The sequence below is a fragment of the Austrofundulus limnaeus genome, unplaced genomic scaffold (genome assembly GCF_001266775.1).
Source record: "Austrofundulus limnaeus strain Quisiro unplaced genomic scaffold, Austrofundulus_limnaeus-1.0 Scaffold11, whole genome shotgun sequence".
Lineage (NCBI taxonomy): Eukaryota > Metazoa > Chordata > Actinopteri > Cyprinodontiformes > Rivulidae > Austrofundulus > Austrofundulus limnaeus.
The window spans coordinates 3,366,197-3,382,999 of record NW_013952413.1 but is presented as its reverse complement, the minus strand read 5'-3'; the positions used below and the strand labels follow the sequence as shown (position 1 = coordinate 3,382,999).

At 39.9% G+C, this 16,803-nt stretch overlaps 2 protein-coding genes across 2 annotated transcripts; both read right to left on the bottom strand.

The window, feature by feature from the left end:
* Positions 1 to 2,176: 2,176 nt before the first annotated feature.
* On the bottom strand, positions 2,177 to 6,155 carry il19l (interleukin 19 like). The gene is made up of 6 exons (XM_014002068.1): positions 6,006 to 6,155; positions 4,394 to 4,573; positions 3,691 to 3,753; positions 3,433 to 3,585; positions 3,289 to 3,351; positions 2,177 to 2,504 (listed from the first exon to the last, which is right to left on the bottom strand). Exons 2-6 carry the CDS (start codon positions 4,550 to 4,552, stop codon positions 2,418 to 2,420), a joined length of 525 nt encoding a protein of 174 aa, XP_013857522.1. The 5' UTR covers positions 4,553 to 4,573; positions 6,006 to 6,155; the 3' UTR covers positions 2,177 to 2,417.
* Positions 6,156 to 7,761: 1,606 nt separating this feature from the next.
* prelp (proline/arginine-rich end leucine-rich repeat protein) lies at positions 7,762 to 16,789 on the bottom strand. The gene is made up of 7 exons (XM_014002061.1): positions 16,671 to 16,789; positions 11,885 to 12,320; positions 11,605 to 11,790; positions 11,371 to 11,528; positions 11,057 to 11,253; positions 8,503 to 8,578; positions 7,762 to 8,377 (listed from the first exon to the last, which is right to left on the bottom strand). The coding sequence occupies exons 2-7, from the start codon at positions 12,314 to 12,316 to the stop codon at positions 8,287 to 8,289; spliced, it is 1,140 nt and encodes a 379-aa protein (XP_013857515.1). The 5' UTR covers positions 12,317 to 12,320; positions 16,671 to 16,789; the 3' UTR covers positions 7,762 to 8,286.
* Between the last annotated feature and the right edge of the window lie 14 nt (positions 16,790 to 16,803).

Here is a 16,803-nt window from a genome sequence, read left to right as displayed (position 1 = left end):
AACAGGCAGAACTCAATCAGGAGACTCTGTCCACTTGTGGCTGACACTTCAGCAGACACAGCCAGTAATATACTATTATGTTAACACCATGTGACAGTTTACAACCAATCACAGGGCTCTCAGCTCAAAGAGTTTCTTATCAAACAAGAGAGGTCAGTCCCTCGCTGGAGTCCTGTTGTCTGGGCCAACACAGATTAACATTGATCATAAGATATATGAATACTGGACAGCGTCAAGGTGAACCAGAYAGATAATTAGTCCATAACAGCAAATATTATATTTTAATATTATATATGTGTGAAAATGTTTACCTCTAGTTTTCTTGTATTTTGCCTAAAAGGAGACAGAGTTAATCTTTTTAAAGTGGTCTGTATTCTTCAGGCTTTCTGAAGATCTTTCTTTGTTTTTCTTTAAACTTTTGCTGCTTTTGAACTCATTTTCAGTCCAGTCATTGTTTGACCATGATAGCATATACAGCTGTGTGTCATTTGTGCTTAAAAATAAGGAAGTGAGACAAGTGGAATAAAATACTGCTCCATCAGTACTTTGTTGCACCACCTCTTTTATAACAGCTTAATATGTCTGAGGCATGAACCTAACTCATGATTAGCAGTTCCTTCCATCTTCATTAAGCCTTATTGTTGTTGGCAGAGTTTGCCGGTTGGAACCTTGGACTCTTGGAGAAGTCCATTTCCCTCCTTGGTTTATCTGAAAGGACACCTTCATCCATTCAGCTACAGCCCATGAATTCTTTTCTTTAACACACTCTCACCTTTTTTATTCTCTGTTTGTGTGTAAGTGAATACTTTCTTTTAGGCTCTTGTCTTGTTTGTCTCCAAGTGTCCCTGTGATGGACTTGTGACATGTCCAGACATTGCAGTGACCCTGAAAGGAAAAAAAAAACAGATTATGAATAGAATAGAACAGAACAGAACAGAATAGAATAGAATAGAATAGAATAGAATAGAAACAGCCTTTATAGTCCCGTGCGGGGAAATTCAGGTGTGGTAGCAGCAGCAGATACATATATCAATCCACAGAAACAGTATATTGCTATGTGACATTATCATTTATAGATAATGGGTGGATGTTTCTGTGTTTCAGATGTAGATCTTTATTGTGTTTAAATTTTTGTGTTTTTTCCTGCTTGTTCAGCTTTTTGTTTGTTCTCAGTCAGTCACCCTCAGCTGTTCAGTCTCCAGTTAAGTCAGCTGTTCCCAAGACCTCGTTACCTCTGCTCCATATAGTCAGTTTCCTGCCACCACCTCAGCAAATCATTGTATGAGTTTTGCTATCACGTCTCAGTCCGCCTACCTTTTCTGTCCTGACGTCAACTTTAAGGGTTGCTCATCTTTATTTRCAGAGTTCCATCTGCCTGCTTTGAGGTCATCAACATTATCTTTGATGCTTTCATTTGACTTTTCTGTCTGTAAACCTMGTTTCTTTTAGGCGGTTTCTTTAATCATTTCACAAGTGTTAACTGAATAACTTGTTTCACTTTTGTTTTCTTGTTCATTTTTTGTCTTCAAGACATTTTTAAGTTTTCCATCTTAATGCTTTGATTTCCTCCTTGGTCGACCAGTTTGCTTCCCTTATTTTTCAACCTTCTCCTTTTGTCCATCTGAGAACAATCATCTTTTGTAACATTTTCTACTGATTACACTTCTTGAGGAAATTTCATAATGCTCTTTTTTTTGTTTGAACCAACATTTTCTAATGGATCCCAGATTCATGTCATTCTGCTTTATGCAACATCTCTCTAAGGTGTTGACACTCGTTTAGCTGAAGACTAATTAGATTTAATTTGATGTGGGAGTTTGTGTTAGAACTGAAAATTACAGTGATTCCATGTTTTCCTCCACTTGACTGAAATAACAGCAGATGTGACTAAAAACTATTCATTGTTTCTTAAGAAGGTTAGAATTTTCTCCATCTTCTTCCATTTATCCATAAAGGTTAGAATTTAAAAACATTTTTTGGGTACTACTCTGTGATTTCTTTTTAATATACAAATAATTGAAAGAACATCTTCCAAGATTGTGATTCCATAGTTTTTGTAGCCTTTGCTTGAACCATTTTCTAACAGCACCACTAGATGGTGATGTATCCCAGACATCACTTTGAAATGAAACAACATAATCATGTACGTTTTTTTACTTTCATCTTTATCACAGTCCCAAACACAACGCATGGGAATGTACATTTATATATATTATAATCTGACAATAGAAAACAAAATGAGCTATGTATTTACATCTAAAAACTCTGTTCATTATAAATACATTTTAAATGGTCCACATGCCAGTGGATAAAAACATTTACAGTTTAATTTAATTCAAGTACCAGCAGCGAAATGCAAAATGCTACGAAGGGGGATTTGAACAAGTCATCATTGTTTTCCAGGTTTAACATCGTATTCATAGTTTCTGTCCCAGTCCGTCCAGCCAGTCTAGAACCGTGTTCAGTTCTCCCACTGCTTTATGTGCTGCTGGTCGTATCTGCAGCTAATCAGGGGGGAAAGAGGAAAAGAAAGAGAGCAAATAGGTTTAATGATGGTATGTGATTAATTTCATCACTGACAGCTAAAACAAGAGATTGTGTTAAATGGCTAGTTTGACCATTTGAATGATCAGTATGAGTCAAATGTCACTAAGTATGAAGAAAAGGACAGAAGATAAACTGGTTTTCAGGCTTTTAAAACAACTTATTCAGTAAAACATTACATTAAATATTAAAACTACACTTTGAAATGATGTTTGTTTCGTTTGCTGCTGTTTCACATCAGAACACTGTGCTATTTTGTGAGTACATGTGTGCTGAGCGTAGTTAGCCAGCAGTTCAAACGTTTTAGGTTTAACATGGCTAATGCAGCATTTTTTTTAACTGTAAGTCACTTTTGAGAAAAAAAAGATTTATATGCCTATAAAAACAACTCTAAAAATGCTACTTGTTTGGATAATTCAAGCTTGGATGAAGACTTTTGCACCTTTTTTTCCATACTTCATACTCTAGGACTGGTGTCACTACTATTTGACCAAGCAATGTCTAATTCATTTTTTTCTGTTGTTTTTTATGCCAACTAGATAGTTACAAAAAAGGTCAACACTGTTTATTTCTAAGGTTTTGCTGACAGCAAAGGCCTTCCTTTTCATAATCTTTTATTTATTTAACCTTTAAAATTCTATTATGTTATAGTTTCTCTCAACAACACTTTACGTATATTCATATCGATTTATTTAACTATAGTATGGCTCTGTTATTTAGCGTTCAATGAGTAATAATGTTTACCATGTCAAACTTGGAGTGGACTGTGTCGATTGTTCTCTGGGTTTCTTCTCCACAGTGGCAGTGCTGCACAGATCAGAACAAGATTAGAACCACCTTCCACAATCATCTCATYTAGTTTGCGAAGAACAATAATATCAGACTTACACATCTGTGCATATCTCTTCTGATGGTGACGAAAGCGTTTGCCAGGGCGCTGGAGCCGCGCTGGTGGTGTGGCTGCGAGGACTCGAAGTTGTGGAACACTCGCTCAACGTAGAAGCGCAGCACGAGACGCAAGAAGCAGCACGTCTGGCCGTTCTGATGGAAACGCACACGTTATTTACTGTGTGTTGGGGTAAAGGGGCGCAGGTGTACTTTTGGGTCAGAACAGAAGTGGTGACGTAACAAGCAAAAAGGCCTCACCTGGACGTGATTGATTAGAGAGCCATCCAGAAGTTTCACTCCGATCTCATTGTCTCCTGATTGCTGATGGGGGAGAATCACAAAGAACTACATTAGAATCAGGTTTGCCAAACTCAAGGTCCATGGGCCAAATCTGGCCCTTGTTAACATTTTATCCGATCCCAAAGGTAATACTTTAAATGCAAAATAGCTTTATAGTTTCTCTTTTTGTCACTAGATTTAAAGCATTCTTCTCGTGAAAGCAGGTCAACTTTCAAGTCAGTGAAAATAGGTTCGAATTTTTCATTAATCTTAGACTATGACATGGAAAGAGCAGCAGAAAATTGACTTTAATTATCTTTTTCTCCTATTCTGTATAAGCCAAATAATTATTTTTTAGTGAGGGTTTTCTTTTTTTAACAAGATTTGCTAGATTGTGATAAAAGGCATCTAAATGACAAAGTTGTCGATGGAGAGAAAGTCATAAATTATGTGACTTCCTAGATTTAATTTATTTTCTTTATCCATTAGCTTATGTATGTTCTAAATGCTACATGAAACATAATTTGGAATAGGTCATTTGTATTTCAATAAAAATTATTTATGTAACATTTTTTGATAAGTATTAAAAGAAAATTTGTGTAACTTATTTTGACACCCCTAATAGTTCTTGATAATTACAGGTGTTTGGAGGGAGTAAAGTGTGTACACGTGTTAAACTCACCGCGTGTTGTCGTATGTCGGAGTAATGGCTGCGCAGTTCATGTAGGTGAACGTGGGCAGAACAGCCGTCTACGTGCAGAGTTCGACCCTCGGTGGTCCTGCACAGACATCCGAGGAGGAGCAGGAGGAGGGAGGAGGCAAAGGAGCCGAGCTGCATCATTGTGATTATCTGGTGGTAAAGCTGACAAGGGGGGCAACAGATTCTGTTAAACCTCTACAGAAAACCCTTTTAAAAACTTATTACTTAAGAAACATGAAGCAGAAGCTGTAGAATCTGTCTAATTGAAACTGAGAACACTGATCTGAGCAAAATTGAAGAGTAAACCATAACTATAGTTATAATTTGAAGGTTGGATCACATAAAGGGCAACATAAAATCTGACATCAAGCTGTGAACAGACACGCACTGCAATAAAACCATTCTGTTACTCCTAATGAGGACATCTCAGTGAATATTTCTTTTTCTACATTATTAACACAGTAACTGATGAACAATGTAAAGAAAATACAAAAGCGAACAGAGGTGGACTGGGGAGAAAAAAATGGCTGGGGAAATCCCATATATATATATATATATATATATATATATATATGTATATATATATGATTTCTCTTCTGTGTTCTAAGCTATAGACCTTCATGAAACTCTAAAGCTCCCACTACTTCAAACATTTTCAATTGACAAAACCTCCCTGATGGGAAGAGGAAAATCTAGTTTCAAAATAGAAGTCCAGTTATATACAGTATATAGCTTAAAAATATTGATTTATTTAATGTCTCTAGCCTCATGAAAAGCTTCATCCTGATATTGAGGACATTTATTTTATACTAGTTGTCTTTATTCAGATGAACTATTTTACATTTATTTTAAGTAAAATATATATATATATTTATATTTTTAATTCTTAGTTTAAAAACATTTTATATTTATAAAGTTCTACTAATCTTATATAGCTGGGCAAAAATTAAAATAAGCACAAAGCTTGGGACTCGAGGATAAAACTGGTGGGGCACAGCCCCMCGTGGCCACCCCCACTTGTTGCGCCCCTGGTGACTGACAGGTGATGTTCCACGGTGAAATGACGAGCTGGAGCACTGCGCATCTCGGGGCTACCGAAACCCTCGGTGTGCCGGTGGTTTAGTGGGTCAGTGGGCCGTGAACCGGCCCACGAGGTGAACCACCGGCCCCACGCCCGTCGTCGTCTGCGCAGGGCACGGGCTGGTGGTTCACCTCAGCCCCTGAAGCACCGGCCCAGCCGCAGGTCAGAGGGCCGGTGGTTCAGTCCGTGAACCGGCCCACAGGCTGAAGTGAACATGGGAGTGAACCACCCGCCTGACACGCGCAGTTCGTCTGCGACATCAAGGAGCGACAGGTTCTGTGGGCGCTGATGGTTTTCTGGATTTAAGCTGTGTCATATAAATGACTTCACCTCTCCTCAGCACCGGTCAGGCAGATCATACCGCACAGCTGACTGCGCTGCAGAGCGGCCACCTGAGCTGACGATGAGGAGCGGAGTTCAGAGAAACTAGTCCTCCCACATGTCCACCTCTCAGCAATGTTAAAACCAAACCCAGCCACCATGAACAGTAAGCGCACCTGTTCTCAGACTCACCTGTGTGCTTCTGCAGAGGAGGAGTCTCACTGAAGTGTGTATCTCTCTGTCTCCATCCTCTCGCCTCTTATAGCAGCTTGAAGGGGGATTTACCTTTTTTTTTTGTTGGCTTACAACACACACTAACCTGCATGAGCTCCCACGTGCGAGTTCAGAAGGAACTGCGTGATGCAATTAAAGGAGTTCCCACCCAGCTGTGTGCGCGCGCGCGTGTGTGCGTGTGAAAAGGAAAATGAGCAATTAAGCATTCTTTCTATTGTGACGTAGCCAGGTCATAACAAAGAAACAATACTATCACTGATTGTTGTATTGCACAAGTTCTTCCATTAGACTTTAGTGTCATTAACTCATTTGCAACTTGCTTACAGCCCTTGGAATTCTGGGTAAGAGTATTTTTAAGGAAAGAAAATCCAGTAAATAAGAGTTTTGCTCCTCCATATTATAGAACCAATTCTGTCTTTGTTCCTGCCAATAACGCTTTCGTCAGCACGTTTTCTGTTTCCTGCAGGTTCTGAGATGCCATCACAAGGCCTTTTCAAAAACTCCTGCCAGGCGTGTTTACGGTGAAGGCTGAACCGCCACGTGCAGTAAAGTTTTTTTTTTTTTTTTAAGTTCAGAGAAATAGCTGGAAAGTCCGGCGGAAACAGGAAATACATGTGCCTGCAGAGTGTTTCTGAGTTACCTTGGAACTCTAGTCTTGGAAATCAAGTTCAAAATTCCCATATTTTTTTTYCTACAAACTGCAAACATGCATTTGGAACAAAAGGGGAAAATYAGTGGTGACAACCCATTCATAACTCAGGGAGGCTGGCTTGTTGTGCTGAGAACCACTAGAGGTCGTGTGGAAGCCGGTCCTCGAAGAAACGCTTTCGTTTTGTTCACCAGAAAGACAGCATACATTTCAAACAAGTTCTGATCTTTACTGATTTTCTTATCTTTCTATACAAAGATAAGAACTTTGACATCACAAGTATACGTATGATGTCATCATTCTTGTCATCTGATGGTAGACAACGTCACAACCTAATAATGACCTTTCTGTGGAACAGATATCAACAGTAGTTATTATCTTATCTGCTGTAAATACTTGAAAGACCTGAGTTTGAAGAATTAAAGCTCAGTTAGTTGCCCACTAATGTTGTATGTAGCAGACCACGTATTTTCTTTTACCTTTTAAATTTGTTCATTTTGTTGCATTTCATCATAAATTTAACAATTTACAATTGATTTAAAATATATTTGTATGTTAAATTAAAACAAAAATAAAAACAATCTTTAAAAAAAATCTTATTTTTTTCATTGGCGAGCTGAAAGGAAATCACCCACGGGCTGAATGTAGCTTGTGGGCCRCCAKTAGCACTGGTTTTAGATATCAGCTAATATTTGTAGTCTTGACCCTGCTCAGACTAGTCATTAGCTCTTCAGTCCAGTTAGAACCAAACTCTACAGGTAAGATATTAACTGCTCATAACTGCTCAAGGGAATCCCATCCAAGAATATCTAATGTTTAAACTATTGCCTTGAAAAAAGAAAACTTTAAAGTGTTGAGCCTTTATTAACTTAAAGTTATTTTATCATCTGAACTATTTTTAGGAGGTGAAAAGAGGTAAAAAATAATTGTGACTTGCCAAAAAATAAAATAAAATAAAATAAAATAAAATAGAATAAAATAAAAATAATAAAGCACTGGTCCAAAGTGAAGAGCATTATGAACATGAATAAAATAACATCAGTAAAAGAAAATAACAAAAAACGATAAATTGACCAAATACATTTTATTTCCTATTATTTGTACAAAGCGTCTTTATACAGAGGAATAATATACATAAAATTATGATAAAGAAGAACAGAAAGACAATTTTTACACTGAGAACCTTGAAAATCAGTCTGCAGGTCTGTCCATTGAGCACATCTGCTGACAAACACAACTATCCTCTGTCTGCTTCTCTGTCAGTGGACCTGTAGTTTCAGTCGACTTATTGTATTTTTTTTCACTCTTTTTAAAAGTAATTCACAGATTAACTGAAAATCCCATGCAACCCTCAAGCTAAATGTTCGTATGCTCAAATCAAAGTCAAACCAAATGCTTGGCTTGACAAATGGATTCTTGCTGCGACTTTGAAAATGAAAATTAAAACACTGGCTGTGTCAAACTGTATTGTGTTGCCTCAGTGACACATTTCTGCAGCTTGTGCAAGCTTCAAACTCAGTACTGGACTGAGTTTGTTTTGTTCTGAATTCACTGCTTTCATCTGTGTGTGGGTTTACGTCTGAAAGGCTCCTAAATGATGATGGAGTGAAGGTGTCTGAAGCACATGATGACATCCAAAGGTATGGGAGGATGCAAATGATTGCCATCCAAACGCAGGTACCTGAGACAACAGAACAGCAGCATCAAAATGCTGTCACAGYGACTGGGCCATTTCAAACATGTTATTCAAGTTGTGGAGCCAGTTCACATGTGAGATCTTGTTATATGTGACTGAGTGTGTTGTACCTTAGCCTTGGCACAAGACTGTCGTCACTCAGGTCGGCCTGCATTTCGTAAGGACAAATTTCCGTGCCGTTGATGCCTATCAGTTGAACAAAATCAGAAATGCCAGGTTATGCGTGGTTGCACATGAAAAAGTTTTTAAAAATCGTTTTCAAACACACAAACATTGAAATCATTGTTTAGCTTGCATGTTTGTACATTTTGATACATAACGAACGAGTGAGCAGCTGAAAACACACCAGTCTCATTTTGAGACTCTGGTATTCTGAGGTAACATTCATCCAAACATCAACGTACGGTTCATGTTTAATTAGTGAGGACAAACACGACTGCACTGACACAATGACAATGCAGCTTTACAGATAACACCTTTGTTGTTTGTGGCAAAAATGCTAATTTGCAAGATTAAGAAACTAAACTGTTGACTCTAACTAAATACAAATGAATGTAGGCCCGCTGGCCGGGGTGGCTGCTGGGTTCCGGGGGGTGGGCGGCTGGGGGGGTGCACTTGGTAGCTGGCGATGTGGTGGGGTTGTCATGGGTGTGGCTTCTCTGCGGCGGGGGGCTGGCCGGGCGTCCTGGTGCGGCCCGGGCCGCCTGGCTATCTGCTCCTCTCCACCTCAGAATGATTGGGTCTACCTCCTGGGTTCGGGTGTGTGCGGCCTCCATTAGAGGGTGGGTACATGTCCTGGACCTGGGGGGTATAGAGTGTGTATCGGGGGTATGAGTGGAATGTGGCGTCCTTGTATGTCTTTGACTGAGTGGGGGTGAGGATGAGGGTGGGATGGTGCGATTGTGTATGTTTGGGTATTTGTCAGGCTGCGGTCTGGGCTGCCCCTCCTGCTGGTTTATCTGGAGGCCCGCTGCTGCTCGGCCCCCCGGTGGGGTGTGCGGCTGGCCGCCGGCGTGCTGGGGGTTCCCGGGGTCTGGGGCTGGGCGCTGGGGTGTGTGCCGGCCTGGCCTGGTGACTGCCTGTTGGGGTTCGGGGCCTCTGGGCCTGTCGGGCTTTGGCCTGGGGGGGTGCACCCTGGGGGCCCGGACCTCTGCGCCCTTTCCTGGATCTGCTTTGGTATGGCGGGTGCCGGTGGGGCCCATGAGTTTGTCGCTGCTGGCCCCAGGGGGCTGTGCATGTGGTCGCTGGGGGGACTCTCCCAGTTCTCCCCTATGCTCTGATCTGGGGGGTGGGTGGGCGGATCTTCCCGTGTGGGTGCCCCTTGGGGCTCTGCGCTCGGGATTCCTCTCAGGCCCTTGGACTCTGGTCTTCCCTATGTCTGCCTCGTGTCTTGGGGGTTGGGTCTCGGTCCTCCACAGTCACTATTAAATATTCCRTTGGAGAAATCTTGTATAYACACGCATGTTCACAAMYGCTCACAAACAGGTGYTCTGATCCRGGGGTTCTGACTGGTCACTGAGTGTGTATGTATGTCTATGTGTATATACAGACAATATTTATGAATGTAGGCATGCATGTATGTATATCTTTATATATGTATGGGTATGTGTATATTTTTTATATGCCTTCTATATATTTATCCATTTATTTTTCAGGTGAGCGGACAGATGTTGGGTGTGTGGTCCTGTGTTTTGTTGGTGTATATTTAATATAATCCTAATCGCTATTTCAGTCTTTCTATCTTTCTAATTACTTCTCTCTCTGTTTTTCTCTCTCTCTATTTTCTCTTCACAAAAAAAAACAAAAAAACAAAAAACAAAACAAAACAAAAAAACCCCCCAAAAAAAACATAATGGTGTGGAGGGGATGGCTATAAGGGGAGAAGGGAGGCCATCCTAAGAAAAAAACAAACAAACAAAAAAACAAAAAAACAAATGAATGCAGAAATGTTATGACCAAATTAAAAGACAATGGATGTAGTTAATATGCATAAAGGACACCTAATATTTATTATTAAATTAGTGTAGTAAATTTTTGTAATGTAATTGTTTCATGGAAACTAAGATATTTTAGTACGACCTTTAAAATGAATTGCATATTAGCCGCTGCCTTGCAGGTAGGACATTAAATCAAGCAGATTAATTTTGTATAAATTTGAGGATAGTTGAGAGGTTTTACCACATGCATAAACATGTGTCATCCGCATTAAGTCTGACATAAAGACAGAATCCTAAATGTCTGTTAAAATGCAGGCTGAATGGAATGGGACTGAAAATAGTTCCTTGTGGGATTCCGGTTTTGTTTTTGTGGGAAATCAGCTAAGCATTATCAGTCACAACACTCTGTTGATGTTTTCTTTTTTTCCAATATGACTCAAATTAAGATGATAGCTCTTCTTATAGACAAATTATATTTTTAAAGATGTAAAATTAGGCCTTTATAATTTACTGCTCCAAATGCTATTTTAAAATCCACGCACACAGTTTTCTCTATGCTTCCTGTATTAGTGAAGAGAAAACAGTAGCAGAATGCTGACAAGGATCTGGTGGCTGAATAACCAAATATGCAACTCAGAAGTCAGAGTATGATGCAAAAAAATGATTTATACAAAGTCTGAAACGGTATCAAGGTAATAAAATCTGTCCAGTGATGTTAAAAACTTACTCTCAATGCTGTTGTGGTTGAGATGCAGGTGCTCCAGGTGACTGTTGAAGAAGGGAATCGCTGTAAGCTGGTTGTGGGCCAGCTGCAAGTCCAGCAGGGTGGACACATTGAACACAGTCTTAGGGAGTCCCTTGTCGCTCAGCTGGTTGTAGTTCAGTCTCACAAAYGCCAGGTGAGTGAAGTCTTTGAAGTAATCTCTGTAAAAAGACAACCAAGGTGGACACAAACAACTTTAAAATTTMWCATCAGGTCAGTTCTAATAAATGAGTAAGGTGTTTATAAACCGTAGGGCAGTCTGTGCTGAGTGTACTTGCTTTGGGATGTCATCTATACGGTTCTTGTCCAGGTAAAGCTGAATGATGTTGCCCGGCACGCCAGAGGGCATCTTCTTCAAAACATTGTGAGCCAGGTTGAGCTGCATGAGGCTCTTCAGGTCCTTCAGAGTGTTCTTTCCCAGGTTGATGTCACTCAGCTGACAGAGAAGATATCACACACTTATCTACTCCAGAAACACATCAGCTTGTTGCAGTTGCTGCAGCAAGGCTCACCTGGTTGTAGTGCAGGTCAAGTAGAGTCAGGTTCTCCATCTTGTTGAAAGCTCCAGCGGGAATCTTCGAAATGAGATTCCTGTCAAGACGAAGCTGTTCCAGTGTTGCAGGGAGGCCTGATGGGACTTCTTTGAGCTGGTTTTTCTGCACGTACAAATACAGCAGTGCTGGGATCTTCTCAAAGACCTGCAGGAGAGATTATACCAGCTGAAATGCAAAAGTAGTTTTGGGGGAATCTTTTTCAAAACTTGTGAGTTTTACTGGCGATAAGCCCTCTGACCTGTTTGTCTATTTTTTGAATGCGGTTGTTTGCCAGATTGATCCAGCGGACCTCAGTRGCGTTGTTGAAGGCTTCTGCAGTCACCTCTGAGATGTAGTTGTTCTGGAGATAAAGGTAGTGAATTCTCAACGGGATGATCGGGACCTTACGGAGGTTGCGGTTCTCACAGTTGAGTGAGTTCGGGTAGCTTGGGTGGCAYAAACACTCTCGAGGGCAATCAGGAAAGATGGAAGGTGGGCCCAGGATGGGTGGGGGGAAGTCAGTGGGCTCCTGAGGCTCTGGTTCTGTTGGCCCTACAGGTTTGCGGACTGGAGGCTTCCTGGTTGTRGGTGGGCGTTTGGTAGGCCTCTTTGGCCGAGGCCTCTGGGTGAACACTGCTCCGATTAGCAGGAACAGGACCAATGAAGAGACGAGTCCCACACCAGCCTTCATTGTCCTACGGAACACAAAGAGAAGCTTAACACACCAGACACACATTGAAAGGTTTGCTCTATAGTCCCACAGTGTTACTATAGTTTAACACAGAGTTTGCATGTTCTCCCAATGCATGTGTGGATTTATACCGAGAGCTCCGGTTCACGGTCCAAAAATATACGTTAGGTTAACCCTTAATTGTCACTAATCTGTAAACTCTTTTAATTCTCACTCTGTTTTCTGTAGTTTGTGTTGCACTTGTGTGTTTGAAGTCCTGCTTTCACCTGCTCCTGCAGGAAGCGGAGCCACWTGGATGACACATTGGGCATGTAACTTTTTCACTAAGTGTGTTTCCATTCTGTTYCGCCAGCGTGTGCCCCTTAATCTCCATCCAACCACACTTATACTTTTCCTTCCTCCACTTTTAAARCACTCCTTTTGGCTGGGGTTCTTCTTTCCACCCTATCGGCACCAGCCAGCTTTGTTTTTCTACCGCCATCAAATCACTGCTCTAGACTTTCCTGTGTGACCGATAATATGTTCAGCCCTTGCTATAAWCATACCAGGCTGGATGATAATTGATTACCTCAGTTTTATGCGCAAAATGAAATGGTTTGACTGTAAAAAATATTTTAAAAATTGAAGAGATGGGCCCACAGCTGAGTGAATGTGGAATTTGTCATTTGTCAAGGGATAAAAGGCAGATACAGCAGCTCATGAAAAGAAAAGGATAAAGGCTCTGTTGTCAGGACTWACCCAGAGGGAAAACTAGGCTGGGTAATTTCTTTGTGAGGCAGGTTAACACACTTTGACCTGGGCAGAGGCCTCATGGAAACCCCTCTAAGCAGCTCTTTTAAAACAATGTCAAGATCAGTTTAAAATTTGCAAATAGTGCTTTTCTTTTAGACACTTTTAACCAGTGACATGTTTTGTGCACAGCTCATGTTTTTTTTTAAGTTGCTTACATTGAGTGTCAGCATTACTAGGCTACAGACTCATCTGAGACACACCCAGTTTTCTTTTTCACCAGGAGAGCAGAGGGGAAGGGGTTGTTGGTGTGCAATGTAAGCAGTGACTTTTTCAAATATATCTAACAGATGTGGAAAACCAGCTGAGCTGAGCTGCAAGATGTAAAATACGATGCAAAAAAACACTTTTCTAATTGAAAAAATAAGTTTCATTTTTCATCATGATAAGGGTTTAGTTTAAAAAACATTTTACATAAACAAATAGTTTCTGTGCTTAATCAAAACCCTGCTTTCAGAATAAACCTCCATCATCCACACACCAGGAGTTAATACTGTGGGTTTGGAAAGTCTCAACCCAGTTTGATAAACATTCATGTAAAGTTGTGTGAAGTGAAGTGGACAAGGCTGCAGAGGAGAGTGGACTAAATTTTACTAAATAAAATTAGGAAAAAGTAAAAAAGAGGCCTTACAGAAGCAAAGACTCGAAGAAAATGGAAAAGTCAAAGCAATAGAAGAGCTTGAAGACATGAAGACACAACAAACAGCCACAAAAACCTGACAAAAGAGAACTGAAACAAACAAAAGTCTGAGCAGAAACACCCAAAGAATAATAAAACAATTTGAAAATGATCTTAACAAAAAGTTAACCATAAAATTCCAACTTCTGGGACACAAAGTAAGGTCTCACGAAAACAAAGCCCCAGTAAAAGCCCTGACACATCWCATATRAATCACCAGGCAGCACTGAGACTCAGAATCTAGGCCTGAAAAAACATATCTGAACTCCCCTCTGACAGCGTTCCCTGGCGTTTCCTTTCCTTTTCACACTCAAAGCCTCGCAGCTCTTACAGATCAAGCCTCAGTGAAAACCAGAACCAGCTTTTCTCCTCTTTGGGCTGCTTTTATGAGTAAAGTTCTGGCGAACAACGAAAGCCTCAGTGTGACCTCTATAAGTACTTTTGACACATAAGTACTAAACTTATGGCTGGACATGACTAGGATGTAGTAGTTCAGCTCAYGAGTCATGATGCACTGACTGAAATCTGGGATTATAAGATGGGTGTTTCCCAACTTTTCACAAAACTAGTTTGGTGAAGTGATTTTTCAAACATGCAGGAAAGCTGCATTCATTCAGTCATTTTAGAAATGCTAGGCTTTTAATGATGATTTTAAATACATGTCAGTTCAAACTAAACCTTTTATTGTTTTGTGCTGGTAAATAAAACAGGCACCACATCATGACAGACCCTCTACCATGTTCTGCTGTGGATCAGGTGTGTTGATACTCTGCTCCTATGTTTTCTTAAAAACATGTATTTAATAGTGTTGTCTTACATGGAGACCAAGACATTCTCATATTTAAAGGTTGATGTTGCATTTTTTTAAGTTATCGTCAGTCTTTGTGAACTTCTGCCAAGTGTTTTAGTCTCACATTAGTTCCTCTTGTAACAAAAATGTAGGCTCTTTGTTGGGTTTTGTGTAGCCTTTAGAAACTTTTATTTAATCTTATTTTTTTTTAGTTTCAATCAAACTCTCCTGATCTTCCACATGGTTTAGTTTGTGAGACAAAAGCAGAAAACCAGTAAATGGCTGTTGGTGCAGCTAAAAGGACAGTTCAGATCTTTTGAAGTGGAGTTTGGAAAGATTCTGAATAAACAATATCTTACCTGTTGTAGATAGCTTTTAGSAACGATGACAGTTTGGAAAAAAATGGTTTATTTCTAACCAGATTCATGAACTCACAGCTTGTAGAAGCCAGACCAAGACATGCACAAAATAATGCTGTCTTAAAAACAACTTCATTTGCAAAAATTTCACGGTGGCTCCYACAAACACTGTTATTAACCTTTACACTGCTGTTAGTTTTACAGTASAAATTGAATTACAGTTACACAGAGTCATCTGGTTATTTGTGAGCACAAGTTGCAAAAACAGCATCTAGATGAAGCACATTAGTGTAGCCTGAGGCAAATCTGGCGCAACTTTTTGAAGTAAAGCGAAAAAAAAAGGTAAAAAATATAATCAGCATGAAAATAAATAGTCTGTGACTGATGTTTGTTTTAAAATAGTCTTTAGATGCTCATCAGCAAACACAAATTGAGCTTGAGCTATCTACAACAAGTAAGATGTTTACATTTCAAAACATTTCTATAACTGCACTCAAAGCTATGGCCCAGACCAAACTATTTGAACTATTGCTTTAAGCATACAGTTAGTCYGTTTGTTAATGGACTAAAAGGATTTACTTACTGAAGTTAGTTGGAATTGACAGCAGAAATAATCACTGCAGCTGCAGAAACATGAAGTTTTGTAACATAAAAAGAAATACTTATAAAGATTAAAGATGATATTACTCCTATGTTGCACCAAGAGTTGAGTTAAAAACATCTCTTTAGTTCCTCCACCAACRTTCTCGTGTCAGTTCTTAATTTTCTGTCAGTTTTTAAATTTTGTTTTGGCAGAAGAGGCCCTGGCATTCCTTTAGCCAGAGTCATACCCAGAGTTTAGCCAAACGAACAGAGCTATGAACAAAAGTTGTCTCCTACTGCTGAGTTCAATCATCTGACTCAGATAGCCAAAAATGTGTTTGACTAAAACACACAGTTACATCTGTAAAAGTTTATGCCCAGGAAAAAGTTTGAAATAATCAATCTCTTGTGAAAAATATAAAAATATTTAAAGGAAAACATTCTGTTTTCTTGTCTGACTCAATCTTTARTCTGTCTGTAAACCTTATTTTTTCTGACCATCAGCCAAATAAACCAAGACAGACTTTTTGTTTGTTTTTCTACATTCTTTCCACTCTGCAAACCTTTTTTTCTTTTCACTAAGCTACATTACAGGAAATTGGCACAAAATGAATCTACTTGATCACCATGCATTCCAGGTGGTTTTTAATGCATTTCCAAATTATTCCTCTTCAGTTTTGTAATGGATTTTTGGTTAACACCCTTCTAGAATCAACATGGACCGTCAGCAGAGCAGGGAAAGAAGCCAACCATTAAGAGCTGCTTCAGAAAAACATTAAACATCCTCATGATTGCACCAGCGAAAGTTGCTGCTTTTCTTTAAAAACCAAATTAAATTAAATTAAATTAAATTAAATTAAATTAAATTAAATTTATAAAAAAAAATCGTGCCATGGCAGCTTTCCTCACTGACTTTGCCTCAGGGTGAGGAGGTGGGAGGTAAAAGCTGCAGCTGCTCAGAGGGAAGAGTACCACTTTGGATTTTAAAGTGTTTCTATAGAAACCCAGGAGCCCGACTCAGCAGTGTTTGAGCTGTGGATTCGGTCCACAAACACCATCCTCTATGAATTCATCTCTTTGTGTTGGACACTCAAACACTAATGTCTTCTCAAAGGTCTCCTTATCACAYCAAAAACAACAAATAAACTTTCTTACCTGTCTCTGGTACCTGCCCTCTTTTGTCAAGTCACAAGTCAGCGTCTTTACTTCTCTCTGCCTCTCACACTCTTTTCCTACCCCTCCCTCTCTCTCTCTCTCCCTCTCCCTCTCCCTCTCCCTCTCCCTCTCT

Excerpts from the sequence above, each read along its gene's own strand:
- il19l (XM_014002068.1), bottom strand. The coding sequence starts at position 4,552 with ATGATGCAGCTCGGCTCCTTTGCCTCCTCCCTCCTCCTGCTCCTCCTC. Across the intron at positions 3,754-4,393 it reads CCGACATACGACAACACGCG|CAATCAGGAGACAATGAGAT; the intron begins GTGAGTTTAACA and ends CTCCCCCATCAG. Across the intron at positions 3,586-3,690 it reads CTCTAATCAATCACGTCCAG|AACGGCCAGACGTGCTGCTT; the intron begins GTGAGGCCTTTT and ends CGTTTCCATCAG.